Genomic DNA, 18,068 nt, shown 5'->3' with positions numbered 1-18,068 from the left:
TAAAAAAAAAAAAATAGGGTGCCTGGGTGGCTCAGATCTGCCTTCGGCTCAGGTTATGATCCCAGGGTCCTGGGATCGAGTCCCGCATCAGGCTCTCTGCTCAGCAGGGAGCCTGCTTCTCCCTCTGCCTCTCTCTTTCTCTCTCTCTGTGTCTGTCTCTCATGAATAAATAAAATCTTTTAAAAATATAAAAATGAAAAATACTTTTTCCCAATATTGTAAAAATTATACAAGCGAACTTTGGGAAAACTAGAAAATATGGACATGCAAAAAGGAAAGACTAAAAGGCACCCATAATCTTGCACCCAGAGAGAACCCTTGTCAACTTCCTGGGATAGGCATTGTTGCATACCTTTTTCTAGATATGAATGTGTGTGTGTGTGTGTGCGCGCGCGTGTGCACGTGCGTGCATGCATGTGTCTGTGTGGTTTTTAAAAGAATAATATCTGTATTTGTTTAGTGTGTGTTCACTTTACAGTGTGTGGTGATCATCTTTCTCTAATGTTCACTGTTCTCTGACAGCCTGGTTTTTTATGACTGTTTGATATTTTCTATATTCATGCACAAGATAATAGATCTATATCATTGGAACGATAGGCTGCCTCTAGTTTTTCACTGTGGAACCATGCTTTGATGGATATGTTGTAGTTTTTACCTTTAATCACATCTTCATCTGTCCTTGGCTGAATTAGACATGGAATCATGATGACCCAGGCCTAGTGACGAGCAGCCGACCACAGCACTTTGCATCTCTTTGATGCTGAGGTTGGGTAGTGGTCCCAGCAAACTGTTGCTCAAATGAATTTCTCCTCCTCTCCTTCAGGCAACACTCATTGAGTGGACCAAAGGCTTCAAGGCCACTGACTGTGAAGGGGAAGACATGGTGGACATGCTCAGGGAAGCCATCAAGAGGAGAAATGTATGTTACAGTGTTGAGGCTCATCCTGACCTTGCGCCTTTTCCCAGGCCCCTTTGCTCTGCCACCCTGTGCCCCCCTTGGGCTGATACGCCCTTCCTGAGACTACCTGGTGCGCACACCCAACTTTACAGTATGGTTGCTTCCTTTGCAGGAGTTTGACCTGGACATAGTTGCAGTTGTGAATGACACAGTGGGGACCATGATGACCTGTGGCCATGAAGACCCTAATTGTGAGATTGGCCTGATTGCAGGTAAGTGGTCAGGCATGTCACATTAGCCTACTCACGTCTGATTTTCTGGTGGTTTCCTTTACACATGGTGTGGGGCTGGGCCAGGGGTGGGGCTGGGGATGGATGGAGCATTGTTCCATCACACAGATGCTCTAAAGCCAGCTTTGTCCAAGGCAGAGATGAAGTTAAGATCAGGAGTCCAGGTTTCCTAATTTCTAAAACTTTACTTAATATCTTTCTCCTTAAGAGCCCTAAGCCAACGTTGTCCTTTTGTTGAGGAAGGAGAATGACACAGAAAGATGAGATTTTCAAATTAGGGTCTTGGGGCAGATTACCTGGAGTACAAAAAGACCACTGTTGGCTTGGGGCTGATTTCCATGCAGCTCTGATGTACATCTCCTCTCTTAGCTGACCTCTTCTGGCTGTGGGTATGCAGGATGGGGAAGAGCTGGAAAGAAACCTAGAAGGGAAGGGGGTAACCTGACGTGTGATAGAGGCATTTGAGGGGCCTTTGAGAGAATTCTGGCAGTGATTAAGGGCAAGGATGGATTTCAGAGGGCTGACTTTCTAATTGGCAAGGAGATGGGTAGGATTTGAACTGGTAAAGACAGAGGTGATGAGCATTGCAAGTGACAGGCACAGGTTAGTCATGACAGAATCGGGGAAGGTTGTTCTAGTTGGCTGTCTGGGCTTCCTGAAGAGGAGCAGTGGGTAGAACAAGGGGATGGGGATATAGTGAGATGCTTCCAAGGCCAGCTAAGAGGTTTCATCTCACTGGAACTCTCACCCACTTGGTGATGATGGACAGGCTACTCACTCTGCCTGGACTTGAGTTTCCTCATCTGTGGTAGGGGTCAGGATAGAATTAGGAGGGCAATGGGGTGAGACTTGTTTGATTGAATATAATAGTTGCCTGGACTGTTGCACTGAGAATAGGTCTGAGATCAGGTCAGGGGCAAAGGAGAGAGAAGGTGGCCACAGACACCAATGTTTATGTCTCCAAGACTAGATAATTCCTCATGGTCCCTTCTAGCTCTGGCTGCTAAGCATGACTACTTGGGAGCCCATTTTGGGTGCCTATAGCTTCACAGTAATGGTGAGGATAGGGAAGAGATGATGATCTGATGTGATGGTGAGGAGGAGGGGGAGGATGGTGTCCTCTCTTGTACCACATACTGTGTGGAGGAAGCATCTCGTTGTTTTCTTTACAACAACCCTATAAGGCAGGGATTACTTCCTTTTTATAGATGAAGAAGGTGGACCTCTGAAAGATGAGATTCTTGCCTGTAATCCCTGTGTTGTGAGGGTAAAGCTGGAATTCACACCCAGTCGTATCTGACTCCAAGCCTAAATTCCTCTCCACTGCCCTCCTCTGCCTCTTTAGGGCCTGGGGATGTCTCTTGAGACTAAAGTCCCTTCATGATTCCTTTCAGGAACAGGCAGCAACATGTGCTACATGGAGGAGATGAGGAACATCGAACTGCTGGAGGGGGACGAAGGGAAGATGTGCATTAACACGGAATGGGGGGGATTTGGAGATAATGGCTGCTTAGATGACATCCGGACCCAGTATGACAAGGAGGTGGATGAGGGGTCCTTGAACCCTGGCAAACAGAGGTGAGGAGGGCCAATGTGTATATTTAAGTAGGTTATGCAGTGTATGACTTTATCAGACCCAGGGAGGGGTACTACATTCATATCATAGCTGCTATAGCATTGTATTTTTATTATATGTCCCCATCAGAGGTCAGTGATGTGTCTTATTGGAACAAAAACAAAATACAGGACAAGTTTCCAAGAAGTAGAAAGAAGGGGTGACTTTTTCTAATTACCATAAGGTACCATAAGGTCTAGGGTGGCTTTGGAAGTGATTTAAACACGGTCACCAAGTTCACTCACTGTGGGCCAAGTGTCACAGAGCAGGAGCATGCTGACTCAGTGGGCCCGCTCAGGGTGGGCTTCTAGGACATCCGGTTTAGAGGTCAACATCCTCAGCCTTTCAAGGGCTACTACCAGGTTGGTGACCTCTGTTGTTCTGGGGGTAGGGAAGTGACAGCGGGTGGCAGATGGGAGCACTGGTTCTCAGTCATGATGTCGTGTCCCACCAGGGGCCACAGTCACTGGGGAGGTAGATTCCCATTACTAGCCATACCAAAAATAGGGAAACCAACGAATGATTCTTTAAAAAAAATGAGTACATTTTCGCTTGTGTTCTCATCTAGCTTCTCGAGGAAAAGAGAAAGGGGCAGGTAGGGGTAGAGGAAACGTGCTAGGAATTGATAATTAACTCAGGCCCATCCATGACAGCAGGTGTTGGCAAACTTTTTCTGTAAAGGACCAGATTGTAAATGTTTTACTATGAGGCCATATGGTCTTTGTCATAATGAAGCTCAGTGTCCTAGTATATAAAATAAGATGAAAATATAGATTTATCATGATGATGATATCCCAGTGGGGAAGTTGAACAGATAGGAAATGTAATGGGATATGTGGGCCACAGATGCCTTGTAACTGTGGAACCAAGAACCAAGTATCCGTACAAGGAGATACCTGGGGAAGGCCAGGGCTAGCCTTAATCATCCTTGGGCTTCCTTTAGCGCTAGTCTTTGTAGCTAGGAGGAAGATGAGCTGTGGGGAGCCCAGCTGAACCGGGGCTTGATCCAAAAAGAAGGGACCTTATCTCTGAATCCCAACTTGGGACATTTGAGCATCATGGCTCTTCTTAAGGGGCAAGTGCTTCTTCTTTTTTTAAGATTTTATTTATTTATTTGTCAGAGAGAGAGACGGAGGGAGTATAAGCAGCAGTCGGAGAGAGAAGCAGGCTTCCTGCTGAGCAAGGAGCCCAATGTGGGACTCAATCCCAGGACGCTGGGATCATGGCCTGAACCAAAGGGAGGCGCTTAACTGACGAGCCACCCAGGCAGCCCAGCTCCTCATCACTGTTAGTAACACTGTCTCACAGGCCTGTGCACAGTGCCTGGTCAGTGCCTGGTCGGTGCCTGCTGGTTACAAAGTCCCTTCTCTTGTTTCTTCCCTCAGGGAGCTCATAGCCTGGTAGAAAGGGGGGTTTGGCTCCCTTCCAACATGTTTCAAGATCTCCTGGTGTGTGGAGTTTAAGTATAGTATTTCCCTGAGTGAAATCTCTAATGGAACAGATTTCTTCAAATGCAAAGCCAAGGGGGATCTAGTAAACCAGATTTATAATACAAAGCCAGGGAGAACTGACTCTGGGACCTGGAAAGGAACTCACTCAGTGCCCGCTGTGGACCAGATGCTGGCCTCCCAACACTTGCAGGATCAGGCTTTTGCTCTCTGTTTTACAGATAATGGCTCACAGTACTTGCTCCTGTGCCCAGCATGGGGCAGTGCGGGGACCTGCCTTCCTCCTGGTCCACAGGGCTGCAAAGACTGGCTGTCCCACATTGTACAGACTTCTGCATTGCACTTCTCTGGGCCTACTGCCCACTCTGAACCACCCCAAACCAGGCAGCTGTTGGATGCCAGTGGCCTACCTTCCATACCCAGGCCCATGGTCCTTTCATGAACCACTCACCAGTGCTGATTTTCCTGCTAATACCAACCTTATCCCTATTCTCCAAACAGATATGAGAAAATGACCAGTGGGATGTACCTGGGGGAGATTGTGCGGCAGATCCTGATTGACCTGACCAAGCAGGGTCTCCTCTTCCGTGGGCAGATTTCAGAGCGTCTCCGGACCAGGGGCATCTTTGAAACCAAGTTCCTGTCTCAGATCGAAAGGTAATGTGGGATCAAGTTCACCTGCTTGGTGTGAGAGGCCCTGACTGGAATGCGCTGCTGTCAGGCTGGGGTCCAGCAGACTTGAGATTTAAAAATAACGACATGAAGCGCCTGGCTGGGCAAAGGGTTTCTTTCTAGAGCTGCTCTGTCTCTCTAGCTGCATGAGGGACCGCAGCACATAGCCAGAGGGCTTGTCACATGCCTGGGCCCTACGCTTCCCAAACTGTTAACATGGGAGTTAGCTTAGGCTAATAAAACTGATTGTTTTTTGTTTCTGAAAAGATGATATATCCATAATGTGAAAAAAAACGCTTTTAAAAAATCACCCATATGCTTATGACTAACTCTAACTGTTTTGATTTTTGCATATTCCCTTCCAAGTTTTTCAATGTGTGTAAACATATTTTAATAGTTACAATCATAGCACACATATCATTCCATATATTATTTACTTAGTGTTTGTACATGACAGTTTTCCATTATAATTCTGATTTTCTATTTTATTTTTTTTATGAAAAATTATAACATATATAAGAGTAGAGGGAATGGTAAAATGATTCTAATGTTTGCATCACCACCTTCAACAATGATCAACTCACAGCCAGACTCGGTCCGTTAATATACTCTTGCTTTTCCCACCCCCAATTAATATCTTGCCAGTGTTTCTATTTTCCAGATTGCCTAAAAATAATGTTTTTTTACAGTTCATTTGTTTGCATCCATATCCAAACAAGGTCCATACGGTGCAGCTGGTTGATAGGTCTTTTAAAAATCTCTTTTAATGTATAAATTTCTCCTCTTGTTTCCCCTTGGAATACATTTGATGAAGAAACTGTCATTGTATCCTAGAAGTTTCCTGTGTTCTAGATTTTGCTGATTTCACATTTTAGCATTTTCCTCTCCCTTGTATTTCTTGGAAACTCACAAGAAGACCGAGATGCCTGGTTAGATTCAGTATTGAAGTTTGGACAAGAATATGTCATATGTGGCATTGGATTTTCTGTGTCTCTTTTATGTTGTTAGCAGTCACTGATGCTCATTGCCTAGATCTGTGATTGTAAAATGATGGCGAGTTAATGCTAATACTCCTGCATTTTCTAGTTGGAATACTTCTAGAAAGAGAAACTTCCTCCTCTCAACGCTTCGGTGTAATTATCATTTTAAATAGCTGCGTGATGTTACATTATATTGCTGTACTGTAATTTACTAAACTTTCCCTTTAATATAAGATGTCTAGCTTATAATTTATGGATTTCTGCAATTCTGAGCAACACCATAATTATTCTTTTGGTGTTATCGTTTGCATCTCACATATTATTTCCTTAGGAGTAGAAGCATTTGGTTAAAAGAAGCATTTCCCTATGGACACACTTTTAAAAAGATAGTTCTGGTTTCCACCACCACCAGTGATGTACAAACGTGTTGGTTTCACTGCTTTTCCTACCAGCACTGGTTCTTATCAGAGATTTTGTATTTGGAATTTCTGTCAATTTGCATTCATTCAGTTAATTTTACTGGTCTTTATGGCCAGATGCCAGCAAGCCAAATATCACTTTGGGAGACAAGGAAAACTCTTTAGAAGTGAAAGCAGTGTACTTAATGAGAGAAATCTGCAGAGCAGATCTTGCTGTCTAAGGAGATGGAGGTAGAATCAGCAGCAGCAGCAGCAGTTTTGTGTTTTCAGAAATGTTGATCAGCAGATACCCAGCATCCTTTTTTTTTCTTTTTTTTGGTCTCGCTTCAACCCGTTAGATTCAAAGTTAAAAGTCATCACCTTTGATGACCAGAGGGATCCTCTTTTGCTGCGGGGGGCAGATGGTTTCTTCCTCCTATGCAAGAGATAAGCAGATGGACTATCTTTGCCTTTTTTTTTTTTTTTTTTTTTTGCCTGAGTACAAAGGAAGATGTCCCTGGACAAGGGTAAGTTAGCAGGACCTATATGCCTCTAGGAATATTTGCTTCTGCTGCACCAAAGGTGTCTGCTTTGGATGCTTTGATTTCCTGTTTCTAGGTATTTTATGTATTTTTAAACTTCATGGAATAAAAATCATATCCAATGCCGTGCCAGTTGGGAATGGGAGGTGCTATGCGCACTGTGGCCCATTTCAAAGCACATTGTCCAATGGATGCACCAGGGACCTTGGGGGGGAATCCTGGGCTTACTACAGTATCTGAGCCTGAGTTTAAGATTGCTTGTGCTGTGTGACCTGGGGCAAGTCGCTTTACCTCTCTGGATGACAGTTTCTTTCCTTATAGAGGATAAATGCTCTACTGCTTAACCCCAATGATCGACCCAATGGTCAAGCAGGGGAATGTACATGAAAGAACTAGGTAAACTGTGATGGGCTAGGCGAACTAGGTGAGCTAGGTAAACTGTGATGGGCTAGGTGAACTAGGTGAGCTAGGTAAACTGTGATGGACTAGGTGAACTAGGTGAGCTAGGTTAACTGTGACGGGCTAGGTGAACTAGGTGACTAGGTAAACTGTGATGGCCAAACTGTGGAAAGAATTTCAGGTTTTATTATTTTACATACTGAAAAAAATCCACTTTTTTTCATCCTATACAAATATTACTCATTCATAAGCAAAAGGAAGGGGCACCTGGCTGGGCTCAGTCAGAAGAGCATGTGACTCTTGGTCTCAGGGTTGTGGGTTCTAGCCCCAAAGTTGGGTACAGAGATTACTTTTTTCTTTAAGATTTTATTTATTTATTTGAGAGAGAGAGAGAGAGAGCATGAGCAGAGAGAGGGAGAAGCAGACTCCCCACTGACCAGGGAGCCCGATGTAGGGCTCGATCTCAGAACCCTGAGATTATGACCTGAGCTGAAGGAGACACTTAACTGGCTGAGCCACCCAGGTGCCCTGGGTGTAGAGATTACTTAAATTAAAAAAAAAAAAAAAAAGCAAAAGGAAGAAAGTAAGAACTACCATAATCCTACCAGCATCTAAATAGATTTCCTTCTGCTCTTTTTTTTCCTGAGCAAAGACAAATATTCAAAAATAAAAACAAACCAAGATCATATGGTACATAGCATTTTACCATCAATTTTTTTCACTTAATATGTTGTGAACATTTGCATTAAACATTCTCATGCAAGCTCATCATTGGGATCTACAAAGGATTCTATTATCTGACTACACCACCATTTACCTGTTGAATCCACTCTATGGCCAGATGGGTTATTTCTCAGTTTTTCTCCCTTGATAACAGTCTTCCCTACATATTCCCTGAGACAGTCAAGGCTATAATTTTACATTGGGTAGCTTGGAAGTCAGAGCTCCGTAAGTTCCCTGGGAGATAATCAAGATCTAGACTTGAGGCCAGCCTGTCCCCACAGCAGGTGCTTCTGTGCGTATGGTCCCATGGGCGGGTTCCTGTTTACTAAGGTGCTGATTTTACATTGTTTATTAATTTATTCACTTCCCCATTGAATGTACACAGCCCTATGCTGGTTTCTATTGAGAATACAGTCTTACCCTCATAGAGCACATAGTCTAGTTGGGAAGAAAAACCAGAAAATTAGAAAAAGTTAAGGAGAAGGAAAGTTGACCTCCAGTTGAACAGGGCCCAAGTAGCAGGAGCTCCCATGCTCAGTGGGAGAGGTTAGACTGGGTGTGAGAAGGCGGGTGCTTGAATCCCTGCTCTCTACTCTCTGTGGGTAAGTCTCTAGCACCCTCAGTCTCAGATTCCTCTTCGGAAAACGCACACTGGATGTGTTGGTTGCTGAATCTAATAAGAACTTCTAGTGAGATAATAGGTTTGAACATGCCTAACACAAGAGGTGCTCACACTTTATTTCTGGAAGGTGGTGGGACTTTCAAGGGCCGGGGGAGGCAGGTCGCAGGCTTCCTTGAGTCCCAGCTTCTGTGGCATTCTGCGCTAACTCAGCCATTGCCTGGATCATTTTTCCCTCCCTCCTCCTGGGGCATTGGGGGCTGGGGGGTTGTGAGCCATGTGGAGCGGGTTTGAGGGCTCCGGGAAGCAGGTCCTGACGTCCTGCTCTGCTTGCCTGCAGCGATCGGCTGGCCCTCCTCCAGGTCAGGAGGATTCTGCAGCAGCTGGGCCTGGACAGCACATGTGAGGACAGCATCGTGGTGAAGGAGGTGTGTGGAGCCGTGTCCCGGAGGGCGGCTCAGCTCTACGGTGCCGGCCTGGCTGCCATCGTGGAGAAAAGGAGGGAAGACCAGGGGCTAGAGTACTTGAACATCACCGTGGGAGTGGACGGCACCCTGTACAAGCTGCACCCACAGTGAGTGCACCAGAGAGGCCGGAATGGGAGGGTGTGGACCCTACTCCATCTAACAGACAAGGTGTGAGCCTGCAGGGCTCTCTCCCCTAGTGGTTAGGATCTGGGAGTATTCGCCATCCTCTCTGGACCCCATGCTCCTCGAGTCAGTCATAATCTCTACCTCGTAGGACTGCGTAAGGATTGAGGTCCCAGTGCTCCACAAATGCAAGTGACTAGTCCGAACTACTCCCACCTCATGGGGAAGCAATGAGAACTGAGTATTTTGCACCACACAGAGCACTTGTCAAGTATGAACAGGTTATAATTTTCTTAGCTCGGAGACAGTAGACAGAAGGATTAATGTGAGTTTGAATCCTGGCTCCACCACTTAGAAACTGGGAGACCGGGATGCCTGGGTGGCTCAGTTGGTTAAGCGGCTGCCTTCGGCTCAGGTCATGATCCCGGCGTCCTGGGATCGAGTCCCACATCGGGCTCCTTGCTTGGCGGGGAGCCTGCTTCTCCCTCTGCCTCTGCCCGCTCACTCTCTCTCCCAGTCTCTCTCTGACAAATAAATAAATAAATTAAAAAAAAAAAAAAAGAAGCTGGGAGACCTAGGCCCAGTTTCTTACCATCTCTGAGCCTCAGTTCTTAATCTGTAAAATGATGACAAAAATCTTAACTACCTCATAGGTTGTCATGAGGACAAAGTTAAACAGTGTCTGTAGAGTGCATGGCACATCACAAAAATGTCAATCATTAAAGCTGTTATTATTTTTTTTGAAAGCTGATATTTTTCTTTAGTGTTTAATATTTTGTTTTGGTGAAGAGAAAAAGTGTTAAGTTTATAAAGATTTCCAATCATATTGAAACATATATACAAACATACTGTTATCGTAATCCTGGATAATTAGCTCTTCCTATGATGATGACTCATTATCCAAAATAATGGACTGCTATCTTTTCTTGTTTTTCCCCTTAGGATCACTTATTTTATTATTATTATTATTATTATTATTATTATTATTTTGTTGATATTTGTCTCATTTGCTCTATTAATGGAAAAAAGACAAAGGAAATCAATTTTTTAAAAAAAAACCTGGGTTTTCTGATTTACTGTGCTGTCTACTATCAACTGTTAATTACTTTCCTAGAATCATATGGACTTTTAAAATCGTAATTCATAATTTATTGACTAGAAAACGTCCCATGGCCAAACTAACCACCAAGGTCAATGTGCCGGAAGGCAGGGTTTTGGAACGACTCAGTAACCAGCCCTTCACACTGCTTTCCCTCTGTCACCCCCATCTCCACCCTAATGCTTTAAGGCTTATCTGTAGTTTAAAATTAAAGGAAATGGACCATCTTATCAAAAGAGAGTAGATTCTTAGTGTTGAGATTTTAGGTATAAGAGAAGTGGGATTATAGAAATAAAAATGGATGTAGAAACAGAACTTCCTGTCCTCTCAAATGAGACCCCTGGATAAACATCTTTATTTAAGTTGGTCCATGGTGCTGGGATTGCTTATGAAGTGATATATATACTGTGGAATATGCAGTTGAAAGACTCTCATTCTAGCAAAATTAGTTAAAGAATATTTTCATTACTTTGGTTGCACAAGAATCACTTATTTCTGATGTGGTACCAACAAGCCTCTCTCTTAAACCAAAACTGGACCAAAGGACAAAAACCACATGATCATTTCTTTTTTCTTTTTTAAATTGTTATTTATTTGTTTGTTTATTTGTTTACTTGTTTATTTATTTGAGAGAGAGAGAGCAGGGGGAGTAGCCAAGGGGGAGAGAGGGGGACAGGCAGACTCTGCTGAGAGTAGAGCCTGATGGAAGGCTCAATATCATGACCGTGAGACCCTGACCTGAGCTAAAATCAAGAGTCAGATGCTTCACCAACTGAGCCACCCAGGCGCCCCCTAATAATTGCTTTTATTTTTATTTTTATTTTTTTAAAAGATTTTATTTATTTATTTGACAGACAGAGATCACAAGTAGGCAGAGAGGCAGGCGGGGGGCGGGGGGGAAGCAGGCTCCCCGCTGAGCAGAGAGCCCGATACGGGGCTCGATCCCAGGACCCCGAGATCATGACCCAAGCCGAAGGCAGAGGCTTAGCCCACTGAGCCACCCAGGCGCCCCTAATAATTTCTTTTAAACTGTTATTTATTATACTTTGTATGTATATTCTATATGTAAAACACTGATAATAGTCTCTGGCTTTAGTAGTTGCTCAATAAAAGGTACAATTAAAACAGCTCTTCACCAAGTGGTAGAGGAAGCCTGTAGAAGCAATCTAGAAGGAACAAACTAGTTTGGAATCATTCATAAATATGTTGGTCATGTATGTAAGTGCTGATGATATTTCTCTCTCTCTCTTTCATAGCTTTTCTCGGATCTTGCAGGAAACTGTGAAGGAACTGGCTCCTCGATGTGATGTGACACTCATACTGTCAGAAGACGGGAGTGGAAAGGGAGCCGCTCTGATCACTGCTGTGGCCAAGAGGTTGCAGCAGGCCCAGAAGGAGAACTAGGAACTCCCTCGGGCTTGGGCCTGATGTGCCTTGGATACTGGCCAGCCTCTCCTCCGGCAGATGAGTTGGTCAGGGACCAACAGGCAAGCTTCTAGCTGACTTCACATTCTGGGTGTCCAAAAGAGAATCCTGGGTTCTTGGGTACTCCTAGCTTTTTGTTACTTGGTGTTGTTTTCAGGGGCATTCAGTGACATTTCTGATTGGCATATTTGACCCAAAATGGGCCAACTTGTAAAATCAAAGCATTTGGGCCTGAAATAATCCCCTTTTAGCAAATTTTTCAGTTGAGGCCTGAGCTGCTAGTTCTCTATCGCTTTGGGTCCTGTGGCTTTTGGACTTAGAAACATGTCCACAGTCTGCCCCCGTGGCCTGGCTGGCTGAGCTCCCCACTGGGATGCTTCAGCCATTACTTCCAGTAGGTTGGGTCCTGACTTGCGGATACCCCTTTGAGAAGGATAGGGATTCATGTAATAAACTGGAGATCTAATCTGACTTGTCCTTAACTCGTCATGCTGACGAGGGAAAGCGAACAAAGACTTTGGAGTATCAGCCCCAGGATGAAGAAGGGTTGGTTGCCAGGCAACCCTGCAGGAATCTTTTCACGCTTAAAGTGAGTTATATCAGCACCTGTAGGATTTTGTTTCTCAGTGTTGCGTGCGTGATGGGGAGGGGTGCTCTTTGGGGCACCTGTTTTCATTTTACACGTGGTCTGTGTTGCTACTGTGGGTAGTTGTTTTCAGGACTGTTAGGGATATGAAATCCAGTAAATGAATAAAAAATATTTGATTTCCTAAGAATCTTTGCATGAGGTATCAGTATTTCATTGGGGAGGCTCGCTCGCTAACTTCATGCCCTGCTTGTGTAGTAAGGACACTGACGTTTCTGAGAGCATCTCTCTCACCCAAACTTCTTCCCAACAGGGAGAAATATACAGAGTATCTTCTGTAATACCTTTAACCATTTATCCAAATCTCATTTGAACAAATACTTCTCATGACTGGGGCATTTACCACGTGATCCTACAGCCCTTGCTTTTGAACAGCTAAAGTTGACCGGAAGGCCTTTGGACTTCCAAGCTGACTTCTACCTTCCTGAACTCAGCCCTCCCCACCCGCCCCGTTAGCCTGCATTCTCCCCTCCAGAACTAAGTGGACTTGGCCTGTCCCTGCCCATTTCCCCGCTGGATGTCCTCGCTTTTTCTCAACCCCCCATTAATCTGAACCACCTGTGACTTCCTACCTCATCACCGAATTACATGCATGTGTTTCTCATCTGGCCCCAAGATTGAAAGATTTTTTGTTACATACATTTTTGTATTGCTCCAGTGAACCCAAGATGATGATGTTCTTACTAAATGCTTACTAGATGGAGACATGATCGAAAAATGAACTGTTCCAAGAAATTTTCTTTAGAAACAGTGGAGGCCATTATCATGGGCCACAGACTGAAGAGAATAATATCCCAGATCATTTAGGTTGGTTTTATTTTGATTTATGTACTTAATTCCTGGTGGTAGTTGTCTCCATTTGTTGAAGCAGGGTGTTCAGACAGACAGAATGGAGGAGGCTGAAGGAGGGTGAGAGAGAGGCCAGCTGGGGCTGGGGACACATGAGGGAGCTGAGGTTCCCTAGGAACTATTTTTTCGGATATCCAGTAAACATGTAGAGAGATACTGCTGTGGGGAGGGCCTAGATTTACCAAAATGAATTTTTTTGGTTTGTATGGATTTATTTATCTTTTTGTATTTTGAAGTTATGCTTCTTTGGGGTAATGTTCCGCCTTATCAGATTTTGTCTTTATCAACCCCAAACCTTGTAGTCCTTGTTATCTCTCCCGGGTTCTCTGTTTCCTTGGTAAGACACGTCCAGCCCCCAGTCCCTTTTCCCCCTGCCTCTGCTGGGAGTCTTTGCCTTCGCCCTCCTGCCTGAACGGGTGATCTGGCCCAGAGAGGCAGGCACTCGGGCCACCACATTGTCCCTCACCACGTGTTTGGCAGGTTTGAGGAGCTCACCCAGCTCTGGGCTATTACCAGGAAAAGAACCCCCAAGGTATCTAGGCAACCTTGCACATTCTGACTAATTGATAGCATCATAGGATCTTTGAATCCGAACGGAACTGCAGAGAGGGCACACAACCGTCTTGCTGTCTTCGGACAGGCCGGCCTCTGAAACACCAGGGGCAATGGAAGGTTAATTTCTCCTCAAAGTTTACTAGGCAAGACCAGCAGCCACACCAACAAGGTAAAGTGTCCTCATGTGGACCCGACTTTTCCTCTTAGGAAGGGCTTCTTAAAGAAGTCTACATTTCTACCCTGTGGTTAGTTTCTCCCAGTAACCTTTTGGCTAAAAAGAGCTGATAGATTTAAGAACTAGATTTTCCCCCGTGACTCTGACTCTTCAGAAGAAGGGACCTCATTCCCGTTTGTCTGTCTTCAGAAATCTTGTGTACGCTTCTTCCCATTACCTGGGATGCGGGCTCTGAGAGTAAGGACTTGGATCTCGTCTTTACTCTTCTCCCCGGAGCCTGCCACAGTGACTGGCATCCAGTAACCGTTAGATGATTCTCTACATGGATGAATGATGGATGCTCAAACAAGTGTGTGGCCGAATTTATGGCTCTCCCTTGAATCTCTTCATTCTTTAGCCTCTCCCAATGGGACCTGAGCCTTATACACATGAGATTTTCTATAAATGATCATCCAGTGAATGCCAAGCCCTGTTCTAGGCACCGAGGACCCAAAGGAATAGAAGACAGCACTCCTGCTTTATTAGAATTCACATGCTAGCAATGAAGGACAGACATAAATACCTTCAATACATAATGCTTCTAAATGCCTAAAATACATGGGAGTACAAGGGAAGCCAGCAGTATTGAATTACAATTATTAGATTGAAGTGGTGATTAAAGTAGCATATGGGCTTACTTTTTAATGCACTGTAATGAGATCTAGCAGGAACCTGATAACAACCAGAATTCTGAAATCCTGATGAGGGTAAACAGTATTTTGAGATGCTTGCAACAACAGCGCAAATATGAAAATGTCCATGGTTTCTCCAGGAGACAAAGTCCCAGGTGCTGCTACCAGTTCTGTGGTTTGTTACCTGCATCCAAAATGGAATGGGGATGATGAATTTCGATTAGCGGTGATTGAAAATCAGTCCCAAAGAAGCTCGGGGACTCCCCACTTTGGGGGTCTCTCCCTCGGGGGCCTAGGTTAATAATCCCCAATTGAAATGTCCTGTTAGACCTGGCACTCCATCAGGGATAGTGTCTTAGAGGGCAGAGAGGCAGTGTGGTTTGGACTCAGAAGAATCAGCATGTTATTCAACCTTTTGAGCTGCAATTTCCTCCCCTAAGAATGGAGGATGCTAGAATAATCTAACAAGGTTATGCTAACCACACAAACTAAATACATGGACACGGGGATCGGCTGTGAGCCACTTGTACACGTGTGAAGTCGTTGCGTTACGGCTGTTGCTGTTGTTAGGCGGCCTGTCTTACTGGTATGATCACCTGGAACATCAACCTAAAGGTCCTTCCGAGCTGATCGCCCAGACATGCGGATCGGTAAAGAATGGCAATTCGGAGAAATGCATTTCTCACAACCCCTTCCCTCCACCTCCACTGTCTTGATAAATACCCTCTCGTACTGTTTCACAGTTGAAACTCCTCGTGAACCATATTTTGTTAGAGGAAGGATGGGACGATAGAGGGATCTGGTAGCTCATATTTGGGGTGAACTACGAGGGTCAATGAGAGGAGAAGAGTTGAATTCCTTTCTGGTCCAGCCAGAGAAATGATGCTGGTGAGAAAATGAAGCTAAAAATCTTCTTCCTTTTTTTCTTTTTTTAATATATAAGAAAGAGAGATAGCAAGGTAGGTTACTGATAATATAGGGAATCAGAATGGTTTGGGGGACTGACCTAAAAAGCAGCGATGCATTGACAGCACAGGGCAATTCTGGGAGGGGGGGGCATTTACAGCACTGTCTGTATGTGGCCCAGTTCCTGCTGAGTTACCTCTGTGACAGCCAGCATGGTCTAGAGTGGCCTTTCACAAAGTCAACCAGTCTGGAGTCATTCTTTCCTCTAGTCCTCCGGTAAAATGGCTCAGTTCTCTATCCCACAGACTGCAGGGAGGCCTGTCTCCACTCATTTTTCAACATTCCCAAGTGGAATGCTTACATCCTCCAATTACTCCTCTTACTCCTGCCTCCAGTTTGCTTCCGCTCGTCTCAGTTGAAGTCACAATTCCTGCAGCTCCTCTCTCTCTCTCTCTCTCTCTCTCTCTCTGTTTTGTCTGATGTACGGAACTGGCCCTTCCTCTTGGATTCCCCAAACACCATTAACTCGAGGCCAGTGTCTGGAACAGACTGAGCTAGAGGCTTGGGGATTGTGGAATGGGGACCACTTCACAGAATAGGAAGCAACTTAAATATGAGTATTAGATACCAAAATTCTATGACTGTCTCCACCCCAGAGAATTTTTTCACAGACTGTCATTCCCCATAGGCTCTGCTGGTTACATGGATTATGGTTTCTCCCCAATTCCTCTGCAGGCTTCTTTCTCATATCCTCCTCTTCTCAGAATTCTGGACTCTTCCCATAAAATGAAAAATTCTTACTGTTTTGTTTCATAGAGCTAATGACTCTTCTATAGCATCAACCCACCCCTATGCCAGCTCAAGGGACCTCACCTTTCCCAGCCAAAATGTCCCCATTGAGGTATTTGAATAAAAAGGGATTTTCTCTCAAAAAGCAATTATTCTGTTCTCTTACAGTCAAGTTACAGCAAGCTTTTTTCCTTGACATCCAGCAAACTGCCCATATTTTAAGAATGACATTGTTACCACAATCAAAATAATAAACATATCACCACCAAAAGTCTCCTTGTGACCTTTTGTAATTCCTCCTTTCTGCCCAGCTTCTCTTTCCTTTTACTCAGTTAACTATTGAGTGGCTCTCTGTTTCTATATAATTTAATTTGCATTTTTTAGAATTTTATATAACCGGAAGCATATAGTTGGTATACTTTTAAAATCTGGCTTTCTTCACTCAGTATACTTATTTTGAGACTCATTCATGTTGATGCAAGTATTGATTTCATTCCTTTGATTGCTGACTGTTCCATTGTATGGATATACCACGGTTCGTTTATCCATTCCTCTGTTCATGGATTTTTGGGTTGGCTCCAGTTTTGGGCTATTACAAATAAGACAGCTATGATCATTGTATACAAGTCTTTGTGTGGACCTCTACTTTCATTTCTCTTGGGTAAATACCTAGGAGTGGAATAGCTAGGTCATTGAATTAAATTTTTAGACAAAAGCCAAACTATTTTCCAAAGTAGTTGAACCATTTTATCCTCCCATCAGTAGCATACGAGAATTTGAGTTTTTCCACATCTTTGCCAACACTTGGATTGGCTGGTCTTTTTATTGATGGATTGATTGATTGACTAGTTGGTCTTTTTAATTTTAGACATTCTAATAGGTATATAGTGGTGTATAATTGTTTTAATTTGTATTTCCCAGATATTTAACATTTCTTCGTATATTTATGGACCAAATGTTTTCCTTCTTCTATGAAATGTTTTAGTCATGGCTTTTGCCTATTTTTAAATTGAGCTCTGTGTTCCTTCTTATTGATTTATAAGAGTTCTTTACATATTATGGATCTAGTCCTTTGTCAGTTTTAGTCATTACAAATATCTTCTCACTTTTTTCATTTTCTGTAAGGTTTTGATGAACACAGTTCTTAATTTAATATTGTCAAAATTCTTAATCTTTTTTAAAAAGTTAAAAAAGGTGCGGGGGGCACCTGGGTTGGCTCAGTTGGTTAAACAGCTGACTCTTGATTTTAGTCATGATCTCAGGGGTGTGGGATTGAGCCCAATGTCAGGCTCTGTGCTCAGACTGGAAGTCTGCTTATCCCTCTCCCTCTGCTTCTACCCTCAATAGCTCACTCACTCTCTTAAATAAGTAAAATCTTTAAAAAAAGTTAGCATTTTTTTGTTTCTTAACCAATCTTTCTTTACCCTCAAGGTCAGAAGGATTTTCAACAGTATTGTCTTCTTCTTTTTTTTTTTTTTTAAGATTTTATTTATTTATTTGATAGAGAGAGATCACAAGTAGGCAGAGAGGCAGGCAGAGAAAGAGAAGGAAGCTGGCTCCCTGCCAGGCAGAGAGCCCAATGTGGGGCTCGATCCCACAACCCTGGGATCATGACCTGAGCTGAAGGCAGACGCTTTAACCCACTGAGCCACCCAGGTGCCCCCAACAGTATTGTCTTCTAAAAACATTTAAAGTTTTGATTTTGAGCGCACCTGGGTGGCTTAGTCAGTTAAGCAGCTGCCTTCAGCTCAGGTCATAATCTCAGGGGTCCTGGGTTTG

General features: G+C 43.9%; 1 protein-coding gene across 1 annotated transcript in view; it reads left to right on the top strand.

Annotated features, from left to right (window-relative positions):
- HKDC1 (hexokinase domain containing 1) overlaps nt 1–12,469 on the top strand; it is a gene marked incomplete at its 5' end in the record, with an annotated part of 41,352 nt that extends 28,883 nt beyond the window's left edge. The window contains 6 exons of the mRNA XM_080823470.1: nt 824–919; nt 1,071–1,170; nt 2,583–2,766; nt 4,753–4,908; nt 8,925–9,158; nt 11,530–12,469. Of these exons, the coding sequence (XP_080679596.1) occupies nt 824–919; nt 1,071–1,170; nt 2,583–2,766; nt 4,753–4,908; nt 8,925–9,158; nt 11,530–11,677 (918 nt within the window). The 3' untranslated portion in view covers nt 11,678–12,469. The remainder of the gene's footprint in view (nt 1–823; nt 920–1,070; nt 1,171–2,582; nt 2,767–4,752; nt 4,909–8,924; nt 9,159–11,529) is intronic.
- Nucleotides 12,470–18,068: the final 5,599 nt, after the last annotated feature.

This window comes from Martes martes (assembly GCF_963455335.1).
Source record: "Martes martes genome assembly, chromosome: 14".
NCBI classification, from domain to species: Eukaryota; Metazoa; Chordata; class Mammalia; order Carnivora; family Mustelidae; genus Martes; species Martes martes.
Note: the sequence above shows the minus strand (reverse complement) of the source record. Positions and strands in the feature narration are given on the sequence as shown.